Source organism: Brachyistius frenatus, unplaced genomic scaffold (genome assembly GCF_029030835.1).
Source record: "Brachyistius frenatus isolate BFR_SWC_R1_liver_20210118 unplaced genomic scaffold, ASM2903083v1 Contig_54, whole genome shotgun sequence".
NCBI classification, from domain to species: Eukaryota; Metazoa; Chordata; class Actinopteri; family Embiotocidae; genus Brachyistius; species Brachyistius frenatus.
In genome coordinates, this window is record NW_027210653.1 from 2,659,018 (window position 1) to 2,675,773 (window position 16,756).

Here is a 16,756-nt window from a genome sequence, read left to right on the forward strand (position 1 = left end):
CCACCCGTTTCTCGCACAGTCTAAAAAAAAAATAATAATAAAAAAAAAAAAGCGTTACAGTGCAGCTGGTGAATCCTGGACTCCGGTTGGCTCCCCTGCGCTGTCGGTCACGCGCTCACACGTGCACAGACGCACGCTCGTAGAGCTCCGGCATCACGAGAGAGACGTGCGGCAGCGAAAACGGTTGGTCGGGACAAGGGAGGGCGACGGCGCTTTTGGCTTTGGATGCATAGTCCCATTTTTTTCTGTGACGAGAGAGCCGTAGGATGGAGCGGGCGCAAGGAAAACGGTGAGCGGGTCACCGGGAGAAGACACGGGAAGGAGGCAGGGGGAGCCGCTAAATCTGGAGTGGATGATGCTCATTTGCCGCAGGCCCCGCCATCGTGAAATTAGATACCGACTTGCGGCGGATGGGGTGACCGAGCTCGCTGCTCCGCCGGGGAGGAGGTCCCTGCCTTCGGACGCTGCCGGGGTGGGAGCTGCCTGTGCCCGGTTCTAAGGAAGGAAGGAAGGAGTGGCAAGAGGGGAAAATGCAGACGGAGGAGGAGACGGCCACCGCAGAAGAGCCTATTTTGGAGGAAGGGTCAGGACGAGAGCAGGTGAGACGTGACATTTCTTCATTTTACTGTCTGTCTCCCTTTTATGAGTGCGCGTGTGTTTATGGATACAAAGAGTCCAGTTGGCGTAAAGTTGCACAAATCCCCCCCCCCCCCCCCCCTTCAGAACCACCTCCTATTTCTGTGTCATTGCTGGTCATTCCCAAACAACCCGTCATATCTACATCATGCACTGTACAACGGACTGCAGCACATGTATGTGTACATGCCTGTCGACTCCTGTCTTTCACTGACAAAACACATCTTTGCTGTTCTTTCCTCTTTTAAGTACCACAGCGCCTTGTGTAGGAGCAAGGACACGCAGAAGGACCTTGGCTTTAATGCGAGTGAAGCTGAGGCTGTGCTTTTTGGTAAACAGAGAGGGGAGGGAACTCCAAATGCCTCTGTTGAAACAAAACCACAGTGTTGACGAGATAGGTCTGACAATGCTGTATGATGATGTGTTACTCTTCTGGGAGAGATGGTCTCATCAGTTTTTGTGGAGCAGGTCCCACCTGCCAGCTGTCACCACGGAGGGTGACGTCACAGTTTAGACACACATCCACACACACACATCCACCTTTCAGCCAAAACCACACAAGTGGCACATGAAAACGCAAAATAACACCTCCCCAGCTGTATGTTTGCGTATTTATTTTCACCAAACTGTTTGACAGGCACCACGTATGATGGGATTCAGCACACCGGTGCGTTTTTTCTTTTCTTTTTTTTTTTTTTTAATCAGACATCTTTACACATGCCCTCGGCATTTACTATATGCACCCTCGAAAGTCTACCTCCTTTTATAATAGAAGCCCTTACACGGAGACAATTGGAAAACAGCATCTTGCTCAAAGGTTCATGCAATCCAGAGTCTTGACTTTGACTCTGCTCCGTCTGTCAACAACCCTGTTACCGTTCCAACACACACACACACACACACACACACACACACACACACACACACACACACACACACACACACACACACACATCACACAAGTAACCTTTAACTCCTTAGCAATTCTCTACCTTGTCTACTAATACATTTCTTTGAATAGGCCGTATCATTCACCCAAACACATCCACAGAAATAGAGTAGGTCGATGCCTTCAAAGTAACGGCACAGGATGAATGTAGTGTACACATAAAACGTTAAATTAAAAATTTGATTTAAGCATTATTGATGATTAGGATATATTATGCCACTTTACTTGCCTAGTTTGACATGGGCTACTATTAACAAGAGCACAATGGGGTTGCAGTTGAACAGGTGTGTGTGTGTGTGTGTGTGTGTGTGTGTGTGTGTGTGTGTGTGTGTGTGTGTGTGTGTGTGTGTGTGTGTGTGTGTGTGTGTGTGTGTGTGTGTGTGCCTAGTTTGACATGGGCTACTATTAACAAGAGCACAATGGGGTTGCAGTTGAACAGGTGTGTGTGTGTGTGTGTGTGTGTGTGTGTGTGTGTGTGTGTGTGTGTGTGTGTGTGTGTGTGTGTGTGTGTGTGTGTGTGTGTGTGTGTGTGTGTGTGTGTGTTGTAATGCAGGTGCTGGTGGCAATATGTTTGTGTCACACTTCACGGTCAGGTGAGACAACACTGCGTTCCTGCTCTTTAAGCAAAAATCTTGATCCCAAGCTTTGGGGCTGCAACCATCTCCTATTGTAGCTGTCCATTAAACGGACTTCTTTTTGTGATCAATTGATGTTTTTTAAAATAAATGTAATTTGTAAAAAAAAAAAAACATGTAATGGCTAATAAAACGGACAGAATTAAGCATTTGGCACTTATAGTGGTAATTTAAAGGCTGCAGGTATTATATGTAGAATTACTAAGCCTGTTAAATGATGCCTTTCACTTCATCCCACCACTCTCCTCTGACTTTATCAATGCCTGCAGTGCAGACAGTGCAATGTAATGCAATGATTTCCGCCTGCATCTGTTCTCTGCCTCCATTACTCTCTCGCATCTTCCCCTCTTGGTCCCCTTCCTGTTTTAGATTTGCCTTGTGGAGCTTACAGCCTCGTCCTCTTGTCTCTCTCTGCTTGACTCTCCCTCTCAAGCGTTTGCTCACTCGTATCTCCCTTAACTTTGTTCACTCTCTTGCCCACTCAGCCTTGCATGTACGCTCACACAAGCATTATTACAAATGAAGTAGAGTCGCGTGATTAATATTCAAATCGCAACTTTTCATTTACACATACCAAGTAATCATATTCTTACATGGAAATGGTTCTGTCATATTTTCCATTAGCAGTTTCACTAACAAATGAGAAGTCTGTGATCCACCTAATGGCAAACTATGCACTGGAAGAGGGGGAGAAAACAAGTGTAATGCGTCTAGAAAGAGATGGAAGAGTTTCATGATAACATTAAAAGTGTAGTAAAGATAAAATGACTGAAGACGGAATTTGTCAACAATCACAAAACCCTATTCCATTTAAAAAAAAATTCTCTACGAACTATTGACAAGAATGATTGTTATTTTCTCTACAATCATGTAACTTCACATAAACGTAAACATGTAATTGTAATTGCGAATGGCCACCAAATGCATTGTGTGTGTGTCTGTGTCATGTAGCAGGCCCACTGTGTGTCCACCAGCCGTTAGGTTCACCACAGAATTGGTGTTTTATGAGATAAATAAGAATGCAGTTGCTACACAGGATGTGATACAAGCCGTAGAACAACACACGGCATTGAAAAACCAACGGTTTCCACAACATATCTGCTATCACAAGATAGTCCAAGCGAAAACGTTTGATCTAAAATGAACCCACATGCTGTAAATCTTTATCCTTGCTGATTTTGCTACTCAAAGCAAAACCCGTGTCTCTTTTAAATAAGTTACTCTCAGGAGACAAGTTTAATTTTACAGCACATATTTCGCTCCCCGGCATCGATGTAACAACACCCGGGTGTTGCAACCAATTTATCGCTCCGCTTTACAGGTGTTGTGAATAAACCGTTGATTACATTTAATGCGAACCTCATTTACACCTGCCGCCAGTGATGTCGGGGCAGATTGCACATTTGTGTCATATTTCAGTCACAGCTCTTAGTATCTTGTGTTGCTTCTTCTCACTCCCAGGGCACTGTTTTTTGCCTCCACTCCCTTCCCTCTTACATCAATATATTGGCAAAACAATAGCCGTTTCAAAAATACTCCTCACGCAGATTGACAGCAAAATAATAGGTTATCGCAGCAAGAGTTTTTGGAGAGGTTTTTTTGTGGATGTTTTTGGGATTTCCACTCCGAAAACTGCAGGTATCCTCTGTCCGCCTCTACAGTAACGTAACTGATATTTATTCAAGCTGGTGTGTAGGCTAATTACTGCTTTCCGTTTATCTTATTTATGAATAGGACACCTACACCGGTATCTGCTGATAATTGTCACTGCTGGGATTAGGTCTCCCCTGAACACACTCCAAAACAACAGGGAGGCATGTTTTGTAGCATTGTGAGCGTATAATGAGACACGGGTTAACCACATTAAGTGCTACCAATTTATTTGTTGTTGCAGCATCTGTAGTAGAAAGCGGAGATCCTCAAATGACTCAGTCCGGTTGTGTTGAAAGGACTTCATTTTTAACAGTGTAGCGTCAGTAGCACATTTTCCTTCGCTCACTTCCTCACTTAATTTGCCACCCACATGCTTGGATTGCTAATTATAGCTGCTCCAGTCACACCTAACCAGCTGAATCAGTAGAGCTGAGACGGAGGGAGAGACACCTTATTACAGGGAGGGATGTGGAAAGAATCGTTTGCGCTGTGCACAGATGTCGTTTCCTAATGTAAATTTTGAGCCATTTAGAAAGTGCTTACGTGCAGGCGCAGTAAGTTGGGAGAGGAGGGGGAGGGGGGGGTAAGATACACAGCCTGTTATCTTTTCACAGATAGTACGGTTTAGAAAATGTAACCCCAGCTTGTTTTGCTGTGGAATTATAATATGGTAAAATTGTTAACATTTCTAAGAACCATGCCGTGACAAAACGACCAATGGTGACATTTACCGTCTGAAGAAAATACAATTAAAGTAAAAGCCCTGTCAACTATAGTGTCAGTAGAGGCAGGATATATCTACTGTCTGCACAGGATATTTAAAAAAAAAAAAAAAAAAAAACAAGCACCAATCCTCTGAAATCTCTTTCACACTTAAAGGTGCGTGTGATATGTGTTTCAACTTGTGGTCAAGGATTCATATCACCTCTGTGGCTTCTTTTTGAGAAATATACCGTCAATGTGTCAGGTTTTTTTTTTAAGCCCAGCATAATTTTGTCTGTTTTATGTAAATTCAGCTGTGAGTTTATGTCATTAATGAACTAGGATTTGTCATGTAAAGACCACCCTGTTTGAGCCCTCTTCAAAGGAGCGTGTAAGGGAGGGGGAGTTCAAACTGTAAGTATGAAAAAAATTAAAGCTGACACCCTCCAGACTCGGCTATAGATTTCTTTTCATAATGATGTCAAGGAGACGGGGATTCGCCTTTGATCTGCTGCAGCCTGACACGAGGCTCAATAGAGGCATCTCGAACAGGGACAGGCTGATGACACGAGTAAAGAGATGCCGAGTTTTTGCAGCAGGAGATGCTGCGCTCACCAAGATCTACTTACCAAGTTGTCTGTCGGTCATGAAGTGTTATCAAGCGTCCCTTTCTTACACTGTGGTCAGAACTGAATGAGGCCTTTTGATCAGACTGCGTGCTTTTGGTTTACGTGAGGAGGCAGTCAAGAGGGAGAAACTGTTACCTGCACTTACAAAAACCTCAAGTTGGGCTGCTGTTGATGCTGCAAAACTCCATTCAAGGTGTCAAATAATGTCAAGGCTGTTTACTTTTTCACATGTCTGGGACTGGTAATCAAGAATAAGATATTAAGAATAATTATACATGCGCACATCCAATATGCCTGATTGGTATTGACTACATGAAGTGGACCGGGTAGGCCCAGTACTGTAAATGCAGTCTTTTCATTAGCGGAAAAGCAGATTTTTATTTTTAGTAAATTCATTCAGCTGCTTCTGGCCTTGCATAAGAACCATACCCACGAGTTTCACGCCGTGATTTGTAGCCTACAGATTTTAATCTGGTGTTGACTCTTGGCTTTGTCCGGGTCAATGTGGAGAATTCATAGTCGAGCTGAATCAGCGCATCTCCAAGAAGAATAATCGTGGGCAATAAGGAGATGTAATTGGAAGCTTTTGTTATTTCCAGATTACTTTTGCTCCATAATTGACATCCAGTCTTGTGAACAGAGCAGCAAAAATAGCTGTTTACCACGTGACTGCGTGCATTGTTGCTGGATGTGGAACTTGACCCTCCATTACCTCCATTACTTGCTACAGTATGTGAGAATTAAAAAGGCCCCTCCGTCTTGCACCTTGTAAAGTCCCATTACTGTACACTGCTGTAGTGTAGAACTGTTAGTGGACAGAGCGCCGATGTCCTCATTCAGCGGTCAGTGTGGACTTTGTGTGGGGACTCGGCAGGGCCACTGGTTTGTTAGTGCTACGACCGCTTTGACACTGAGCTCGGTAAGTTGTGTCCAGGTCCTGTCACTCAGTCACAGCACATTTGAATGTGCCTCGTTTTTACCTGTGGGAAGGAGAACTGCTCATACTGACAAAAACTGATCGGCACAAGTGCATGCAGGGATAATTTGACTCCGGTCTTGGGGCTTTACTTTCCCCGCGATGGCCACACTGCTGCAGAGTCTTAATGAAAATATTAAGCCCAGGACCTTTCAGTTTCTTTTTTTTTTTTTTTTTTTTTTAGTGTGAGAATATCCTCTTGTTTCGGCACCGCGTATTTGCCAAAGGTAACGGTGAAAAGACGGGAGAGATTCAGAGCCAGCGAGATAAAATGAGATGAGCAGGGAGGGAGGGAGGGAGGGAATTTGATGGTGGAGTTCCCTGGAGAGAGGTGCAGTCTGTCACTGCTGCCGTCTCTTTAGTCTCTCGCTGTAGTTTTGCTCCCTTTCATGCTTGCATTCATGAAAAGTTCATGACCGTCTCTCTCGCGCTCCTCCTCACCTCACCCCACCCTCTTCTGTCTCTCCGTCTCCCTCCCTCTACACTACACTTTAAGCCCAATCAATCCACTTAGAGACAGACTTTCAAAGAGGATGTAACCGAGGAGACGTGAGGGTGAGGATGCAGGGGGAGGAGAGAGCTGAGGTTGGGATAGGAGAGTAAATGCTCCGGAGGTGGGAGGGAAGATTCGGGGAAGGAGGAGAAAAAAAAAAAGAAAAAAAAAGGATTACGTAAGGATAAAGTAAGGAGGATGTGGACAGAGGAGGCGTTTAGGAAGCAGAAAATATGATCTAAAAACCGGCCCCACTGATAAGTCTCCTGTCTTTTTAAGGTGACTAACCTATTTTTGGATCCCGAAGTCTGCAGTTGGATGCGTATCAGGGGCTTTTGCAGAGTGATGACAGTCTGGTGGAGCGTAGGTGCCCTTCACTCTGCCTTTCACTACTTGCCCTTGACGTGCAGTAGTATAAAATAAAAAGTGTGTGTGCGTGTGCTGCAGCCAGCGAGTAATGAAGAGAGAGGGAGAGGGGCTCGTGTGTTAGATAAATGGAGGGAGTGATGTGCTGACAGGACTGGTAGAATTAACAGAGAGGAGGAAAGGTTACTGGTGTCATCCCATCTGGTTTTTTTTTTTTTTTTTGTTTTTTACGTCATCTGCTTTGCCGTTCTTTCACCATGTCACATTCAGCACGAGGCTGAGAATAAAACCAAGGAGAGGGCACGTGCGAGTATAAACACTACCTCACACATGTGAAACGGTACAGGTTACCGTGTCGACCTCCTTTCATGTTTCTATGGTGTGCATACACATATGCCGTCTATAATACACAAGCTTTCTTTCTTTTGGCACAGGGCGTCTATCCCGTCCTGCTTTCTGTCCCTTCATCATTCTCACACACACACACACACACACACACACACACACACACACACACACACACACACACACACACACACACACACACACACACACACACACACTCATATACACACATACAGTGCAGCATCACTGATATGCTGCTGATGTTGGAGTGGAGTCAGTTGGCTACAGAACAGTCTAGAAGCATCGTTCTCATCTAAATTATTCACATACACTCCGCTGACTGCATTACAATGCTGAGAACGTGCATGCTGCCATGAGAAATTAAATGGAGAGAAGAGGGGCACATTAGTGTGTGTGTGTGTGTGTGTGTGTGTGTGTGTGTGTGTGTGTGTGTGTGTGTGTGTGTGTGTGTGTGTGTGTGTGTGTGTGTGTGTGTGTGTGTGTGTGTGTGTGTGTGTGTGTGTGTGCGCGCGCGTGTGTGTGTGTGCGCGCGCGAGAGAGTGTGTGTGTGAGTGTGCTGTAATATGATGTCTTCACTGTGCAAGTGAAGCTGTGTGCACTTAGAGAATGGCATAAACAGCGTGTGTGTGTGTGTGTGTGTGTGTGTGTGTGTGTGTGTGTGTGTGTGTGTGTGTGTGTGTGTGTCTAATGTGCAGCACTTATCCTATGATGGGTATGTTGTAATGCATTCCTTTGGTCGAGACCTCCGCTTACACTGTTGAAATATGACCATGTTTACCAAACAGGAAGATTACGGTTATTAAAACGTCACCATGGGGTCACCAGGTACATCAAATCTGGGTCGCTTCCATTACAAACATTTTGTGCTACAATTAAAGACAGCAATTGGTTTTTACCTGTTGGAAATGATTAAATATTAACATTGTGAAGCATTTTATTATTTATCACAACCGTTGCTGTCAATATGAGCACAAAGACGTTTTTTGATTGTTTTTTTTTTTTTAGGCTCAGCTCCATTAAGAATATCATGGATTGGTAGTTTGTTTATCACTTTTCAATACAGAAAAATGACAAGAACAAACTTTTGGACTAATACCTGTGTGAGAGCAGCAGCATCTTGACGTCTAACGCCTTCTTCTCGCTCTGTGTGTCCCACAGCAACGGCCAGTCCAGCAGTCTCTGGCCTCCTCCCTGTGTCGGGAGTCCCATTGGAAGTGCCTCCTCCTGACCCTCCTCATGTACGGCTGTTTCGCCACGCTGGCCTGGTGCGCTCTCTGTCGCGTCCCCGTCCTCGGCTCCTCCTCCATACCTCTCGGCGCAGACGACGACGCCACCTCGGCGGCCTACTACAATGACATCCTGCACCTGGAGAGTCCGTGCTCCAGCGGTTACGTCTACATCCCGCTGGCCTTCCTCGCCATGCTGTATGTGGTTTACCTGGTGGAGTGCTGGCACTGCTTCTCTAAGACGGCCATGCTGGCTCACGCTGAATTCCAGGTATCTGTCAGAGCCCTGACATTCACGACAGGACTGAGCCGGGTGACCCCAGCATCCAGCAGACTGAAGTTTATAGCAGCAGGAGAAACCTAGTAATAGGTTCATGTCCTTGAGAAAAGACATTAATTAGAAGATTCTATTCACTTATCGATTGTCTCAAAAACTCCTTAAAAGAAAATGGTTAGGTCAATTAAAATACCAGTGCTCAGGAGAGATGCGTAATAATCACCACCACAGTAAACAGACCCAGGTGTTATGCAGTTCATGAGGAGAGAATAGTATTTTACAATTTCCTACTTGAGTGTGGGAGAAAATAATACTCGCCCAATCATGTGGAAATGAGTTGACTTGAGGGCATCCGTCTATTTTTCCGTCTATTATCAGGAATTCCAGGAGCATATTGCTCCAAAAGAACAGCTGCTCATCTATCTCTCCCAAAACCAAGATGTTGTTTTTATATTAGTCAAGATGGGGAATAAAAAAAAAACCCATCATTACACCGTAATCAAACCTTGGCAGGGCTTATCTCTCACCAGACTGTGCAGACTTTAACTGTACGGTATGCAAACAATAGCAACTTAATTGTTTTTGTCTCTGCTTCCCCTGCCTTTGCACACATTTTTCAGGCAGTGTTGCATCCTTATTTCATTTTGAACATGTACAAAGTATCCAACATAGTGGCATGTTTTAAAAGTGACATTTAATCTGTTATTTTGGTTCTTCCTTCGTTCTCTAACACAGGAAGTGTTCGAGCGTGTGCAGAGACTTCAGCAGGCCACGCCCTGCATTTGGTGGAAGGCCATCAGCTACCACTACGTGAGGAGGACCAGGCAGGTGACGCGATACCGTAATGGAGATGCATATACGACCACACAGGTGAGGGGCCTCTTCCCGAACACACACACTTACACTTTCTCTCAGTTTCGCCACCTTTAAAATATACTTTTTATTACTGCACTTTAGTTGTTATTTTTTTTAAAAACTTTTATAATAACTGCAATGCAAATCTTAATTTCTCCTGTAGTGAGATATTGCGGAGCTGTGTGCAAACAGCTGTGTGCAGTAAGAAAAATATCATTCTATTTAGTAACAATGCCCTATTGATGCTGGAACGTATGGAGACTAAAATGTCATCCCAATAACTTGATTCTCCCTTTCTCAAACATCACATCTGTTCTCCTTCCTCATCCCTATTTCCCTCTTCATCATTCCGTTTCCTTCCGTCACTGCCCTGCTGCTTCCTTCCTCAGGTCTATCACGAGCGGGTGAACACTCACGCCTCAAGTTCAGAGTTTGACTATGCTCGCTATGGGGTGAAGGATGTATCAAAGGAGCTGCTGGACCTGCAGCTCCATCCCGCTGTTCGCCTGCGTTTCACCAAATGTTTCAGGTACCTTGAAGTGATTTTGATCCCAAAGGTGTGCCCCTTTTTCTTTTTCTTTTTTAGGTAAAAAAAATAAATCTAATATTGACCAATTTCTGTGTTCTTTTAGCTTCTCCAGTGCACGTGCTGAAGCTGCCTACCTCACCCAGGTAAGATGTGGCAGAGCACATATCTAAACGAATGTATTATAGTTCATTCTGTTCTGTGCTATTATAAGCTTTAAAGATCAGTTTTCAGTTAATATATTCATTGTTTTGTCTACAAACAAAAGTGTTCAAATTGAATTGAAATGCAATCTTTCATTTTGTCTTAATTAACTGGAAATGTTGAAGGGAGTGAAATATATTCTGTCAATCATTTCAGCAGTATTTCTTACACAGCATGTTATTCTGGTCTGTTCTTTGTGATTCCAAGCGAGCGCGCTTCTTCGGGGAGAACGAGGGGCTTGACGACTACATGGAGGCGCGGGAGGGGATGCACCTGAAGAACGTGGACTTCCGCGAGCACATCCTGGCCTTCCCAGATCCTGCTCATCAGCCCTGGTTTTCTAGGCACAGGGTGTTTTGGCTGGCTTCTGCTTTCCTCCTGTCATGGCCGCTGCGGGTTGTATCAGAATACCGCACAGCGTATGTCCACTACCATGTGGAGAAGCTATTTGGGGAGGATGAGGACTCTGGCGGAGGAGGTGGAGGTGGACGAGGGGATGGGGTTGAAGGAGGGACTGAGAACAGAATTCATCCAGGAGGAATTGGGATTGGCCTGAATGGGACCAGCTACAGAGCTATCTCTCGTGTCAATACAGTGGACATGACAGAATTGGAGTGGCACATCCGCTGTAACCAACAGATGGTCCCCAGCTACTCTGAGGCCCTCCTAATGGACTTGGACACAAGTGCGGGGTCAAACCCAACGGCCTCTACGCCCCTGTCCGGGCCTCCGGGCACCACCACCAGCCAGACGAACAACCCGCCTCCTCTGGCTCTGCCTGTGGTGTTCAACTCGGCTTACCTCCTACAGAGCTGCCCCCGATGTCGGAGGACCACCTCGAGTGCCAGTCTTCCATCCAGGCTAAGGGCCCCCATGGGAACCGCAGCCCTGCTGAACGCTACCGTGGCGGGGATCAGGGCAGCAGGGCAAGGAGGTGGAGGGATAGGAGGAAGACTGGTGCTTAGTCGAAGCGGATTCTCTCTGGGGAGACTTGGAGGTGGTCGCCAGAACAACCTGTTTCATTCGAGAAGCATGGGGGGAGGGCTGGGAGGAAGTAGGGAGGATGGAGGAGGAAGCGGGGGAGGAAGCAGTGGAGGTGGGGGAGGGGGAGGAGGATTCCTGGGGTTAGGTTCAAGACAGGACAACGAGGAGACCAGAGGAGTGCTAGAAGGCGAAGGTGATGACGACGACGAGGAAGAAGAGCAGGAGGAGGAGGTGAGGAGAAGGGAAGACAGGGGAAGACGAAGGAGCGACAGGGACGAGGAGGCCGAGCAAGAGAGTGGAGGGGGAGGAGAGGGGAGAGAGGGGGAGAGGGAGAATAATAATAACAGAGATCGACCTCCATCCTACCAGGACGCATTCTTCTTTCCTGTCCTCATTATACACGGAGAGGAGAGCTGCCACGCTGGAGATGACATGTGATGAAGAGCAAAATTAACACATTAGGAGCAAGAAGGTACTGGCACAGGTGGAGGGAGATGAAAGGTCGCACTGAACAGAAAGAGAAGAGTGGACAGGCACACAGAGAAGAGAGGATTCAGTCAGATCAAAGCAAAAGAGGTAAGAATAGATCAGTGATAGACAGAATTACCAAGGAAACAGAGAAGAAGGTGGAAATGTTTCAAATAAGTGAAGGAACGGAAGACAAAAGTAAAGATACAGAACAGACTCAGACAGCAAATGGAGGAGATGTGAACACATGATGCAGTGCATACTGTAAAATGTCTGTAAACGCTGTAGTTCAGAGGGAGAGGAGGGCTGACAGGGAGTACAGGAGCCTTTTGCAATTATCGACTTAACTGCACAGAGATAAAAAGAGAGAGAGAGAGACAGACAGATCAGATACTCGGGAAGACTGAAAACTTGGGAATCTCTGTTTCCAGATACATCTATGCAGGAGTGGGAGGGGTAACGGGTCTAAAGATAGCAGCTTGGAGAGACAGTGGAAATGGAGAAACATCAGAGGGGTATTGAAGCTGAAATCAAAATACATAGAGACACTAATAATATAGCTCATTTAAAGATTGAAAAGCAGGATGAGATGAGAATTTAAATATCTAAGAGGCGTGAGGAAAAAGATGCGATCACAAACAATTACCAAATGTAACGTGGAGTAAAAAGTTTTGGGCAAGGTAAAATGTGAAAATGGAAAATCCAACATTGGAGTTCATCAAATAAACGACAGACAAAGAGAAGATGTAGAATATAAAAGGGACTCGGAGCAGATTACCTTAAATCTTATTTTCCATTCAACAGATTCTTAAAAGCTACAAAACGGAATTCTCAAAAAGATCAACTCGAGGGGAGGTAAAAAAAAAAACAGAAAAATATTTTAGGATTTATCACAGAGACGCAACACCCTCCGAGCAGCAGTCCATTGGAACAGGTCCCCATCACTTCCCACACGGTATCACACAGCACCTGACCGCTGCCCATAACAGTAGGCAGTGCCAATAGAAGAGGAGAAACATTGATTTCCTCCCCGTCTCGTCACGCTCTCTTACGCCTTACTTCACCATTAGCCGCCCCACCACTCTATCCATTACTGTTATGGAGCTAATAGAAAAAAATAACCCTCCATAAAAAGTAGAGCAATTGCTTCCTCTATGTCTCAGCTCCACCCCGCTCCTGTTTTCTCTCCATTTTATCACCTCTCCTGCACTCCTCCTTCCTCCCTCCCTCCCTCTTCACGCAAAAACTTACGAGTGTGGAGGTGTAATTCAGAGAAACCCATTCATTGCTTCTTTTTTTTTCTTCTTTTTTAAAGGTGACGAGTAAAGAGCATCATCTTTTTTGTAATTAGCAGATGGTGCAAACACACTGTGAAGTGAAGGGTGAACAGAAATAGATTTAGTTCATCCGTCATTAGCTTCCCTTCCTCTCCTCCTACACCAGCTTTCTTTCTTCTTTTTTTAAGTGGTGGTTATGTGATACATCTCTCTGTTCCTGGAGATGCTGAGATCAGATTTTATCTGTGCTCCCTCCACATATCACCTCTCCTTCAGGCTCAGGTTTCTCCCAGAGGATCATATTTTATAAACCAGATATTTCCCACAAAGTCTCTTATGACCTCCACAGCTGTGGTTTTTTTTTTTTTTTTTTTTTTTTGAAAGAAACAGCTTTGAACAAATTATGTGGATAGAACGATATAAGTGAATTTACCCAGTGCACAGAGGAGCAAAGGATGTAGACAGAAATGGTCTCTAAAGATGCTGAAAGGTTGGTAACACGGGGTGAGATTTTCACAGACAGTAAGAGGAAATAATGTTTGGCTATGTTCCACCTGTTATGCCAGTGTAGTTGTGCTGTAGTGTAAAACAACTGTTCCCAAAGATAGGCCTGCACAGTATGAAAAAAAAAAATACTATAACCAGAAACCTTCCTCCAATATCAATATACTATGTATCACAATATGTGTTTAGGCATGAAAAAAAAAATCACCTCTTTATCTCATTTATGTCCATAAAGTTGGACTGCATGGGAAGTAACACTGGAGCCGTCGAGCTCCGCCGACATTCTTCTATTTTAAAAGAGAAAAAGCAAGAAGAAATCTGACTTTGAATTGCTTCCTATTTTTAGTGCAGATAACAAAATTTTCAAAATGAAAATAAAACCCAGTGTGGGATCACAACGATCAATCATTTCCAGCCCTGTGATAGAATAACTGTGGCCCGGATGTGCCGGTGCTGCTACCTCCTCCTCCTTCTGAAGAATCATCCGCAAAGAAGTAACAATGCTCTCTGAAACGTTGCCTCAGTATCAAATGTGAACAAATTTGCTGGCATAGAGATGCATGAACCTTAGCTAATAATAGCTATGTAGCAAATACGGCCACCATTGCAACACGCAGTGCCAAACGGCAGCGATCCACGATCAGTCGACGCAAATTCAGATATTCCAGACACGTGTAGACAAGCGCACGGACAGCAATCCACAGGGATGGTGTGTTTTCCTGGAAAATCCTCCGAGGAGAGGAATTAGGCACAGACAATACAACCATCAGTGCTTTGATGTATAGACTTTACAAAGCACACCGCTAGAGTAGCAAGAAGCAGCTAAGTAGTTAGACGAACATTTCTGAACCTTCCCTACGTAGTGCCCTTCAAAGGTTACTTCAGCCAATCTGTGATGTCCGCAGCTCCTCCTCCGTCTTCTCTCTGCTCACTTTTGACATGATAACGAAAAGCACACTGAAAGAACGACGTTCAAGCAAAATCTCTTCCGTGCGGAGTTTCCTGAAAACGGAGCAAAAGAAAAGGAAAAAAAAAAAAGAAAGAGGAATGACAGAGGTAACGGAGGTGTTGACCACACGCAGGCACCCAAATACGGTCACGTCCAACCTGGATTCAGCAGAGACGGCAGGGAACATCCTCTCAGTGCGACTCTCTGGAGGGAAAAAGTAGAGCAGGACTGCTGACCTGGTTTGGTGTAAGGGACACGTACATTTACACACACACACACACACACACACACACACACACACACACTCTCTCTCTCTCTCTCTGACAGACAGTCACACACACACACACACACACACACACACACGCTCACGGATCTTCTGTAGCTTTTGGGGACATCAAACTGAACGGGGGCACAAGGAGACTAATGGACGAAGTGAATCGTGGAAGAAAACTGACAAAGCAAATAAACGACAACAAGGACAGGAAGTTGTGTTTGACTGGAAAAGACTGAAAATGTGAGATTAAAAGACAATTATTTTTACATAATTAATCATCTCAGTCTCTTGACTTGTGGATAAAACTGTCTTCGTCAATGTCCCCGAACAAAAAGAAGCACTAAAAAGCACTGAACACACCTTTTGTGTTAATTTATTTGTGTTGCTTTCACTAATTTATAATCCGTCAAACTGTTATTTGGTATGATGTGACAGGAAAGTTTCCTGTTTGACGTGTACTTTTGTTCACAACCACTTCCTCACATGAATTTGAATCAGTAAAAGTAGTGAACTCTGATTTGAAATCTGATCAAGAAATTAAATTTCAGTCTGTAAGTTGATTCTCTTCCATCATCTGCATACTTGAGTTGACGTTATTTCAGGTTGTTTAAGTGATGTCTGAAATCCAAATGCCTTTGTCAGCTTCAGAAGTTTCTCATGTCTGTTTTTTAATTCGATTTTTTTTATTATTTTTTATTTATATAAAACACACAATGCTCTTGTCTTCCCAGTGAGCGCAGTGAGTACAGTGTTTGGACCCAGTTCTACTTCCTTACCAATCTTGTTTGTTTATTTATTTATGTTAAAGAAGTGTATTACGCTAATATGTGTTGTCACTGGATATTTATATGCTGTTTTATTATATCTCGGAGTGTGTCAACAGTGTGTCAGCCGCTTCAGGTGTGCCAAGAGAACTTTGTGCCCATGATGTCTTACACAAAAACACACACTCGCACTCGCGCGCTTGCATGTTTAGTCACAGAGCAGTATAGCAGCCATTATTAACAGCTTATTTTAGTCTAGGATGACATTAACCCCAAACCCATAACCGCCCTTATACATGCAGTCTGAACACACACACACTGAAAGCATGGAACTGTCCTGCTACGTTGCCTTTGTGTCCCACGTTGCCAACTTTTTCGCTCAGGATTTCAGTTAATGCTGCGTTCCTGCGTCACACATTTCACACATGCAAAAGCCATTAACATGCCAAAGCTGAATAAAAATACAAAAAGCCTGTTATAACACACATGCGGATAGACATTAGCAGCAGGCACAGGTGGCTGCACCACGTCCACACAATGTGCAATAGAATGCTCACCGAACATTTACATGGTGACAAAAGGGTGGAGTTACTGCAAATGGATCAGAAATAGTCTGTAATGAATATTAATAATATACCTATCATGCGACCTTTTATGGCGACCTTTGTTACAAATTTGTTTTCTATTTTGTGCGTAAATACACCCAGAATGTTTTGGTACCTTGTGGTTAAACCTGACAGGCTTGGCTTTCGTCCACTAGATGGCAGCAGAGCTGTGTGGTGTTGTGACAGCAACGCCGCCTGTTGCTGCGTTTCGAGGGGTAAACCCACCGTGAATCAGACAGGGTAGAAAACAGCTGCTGTCCTTTGTGGATTGAGACGAAGTCAGGTTGCCCATCTGCGCACACAGCAGCCAGTGATGTCAAACCAGGTGATCCGTTTAGTATAAAGCACATGCGGTGACATCACTGGTTGAGAAGTGGCCAGATGTGTAACACGTTTCAACACTCAGACACAACTGCAGTCCGATTGTGCATTAATCTT

At 44.6% G+C, this 16,756-nt stretch overlaps 1 protein-coding gene across 1 annotated transcript; it reads left to right on the top strand.

The window, feature by feature from the left end:
- Positions 1-152: 152 nt before the first annotated feature.
- Positions 153-16,027, top strand: LOC138624737 (transmembrane protein 151A-like). Its single transcript, XM_069705201.1, has 6 exons — positions 153-599; positions 8,564-8,902; positions 9,644-9,778; positions 10,153-10,292; positions 10,396-10,435; positions 10,701-16,027. Exons 1-6 carry the CDS (start codon positions 531-533, stop codon positions 11,913-11,915), a joined length of 1,938 nt encoding a protein of 645 aa, XP_069561302.1. The 5' UTR covers positions 153-530; the 3' UTR covers positions 11,916-16,027.
- Positions 16,028-16,756: the final 729 nt, after the last annotated feature.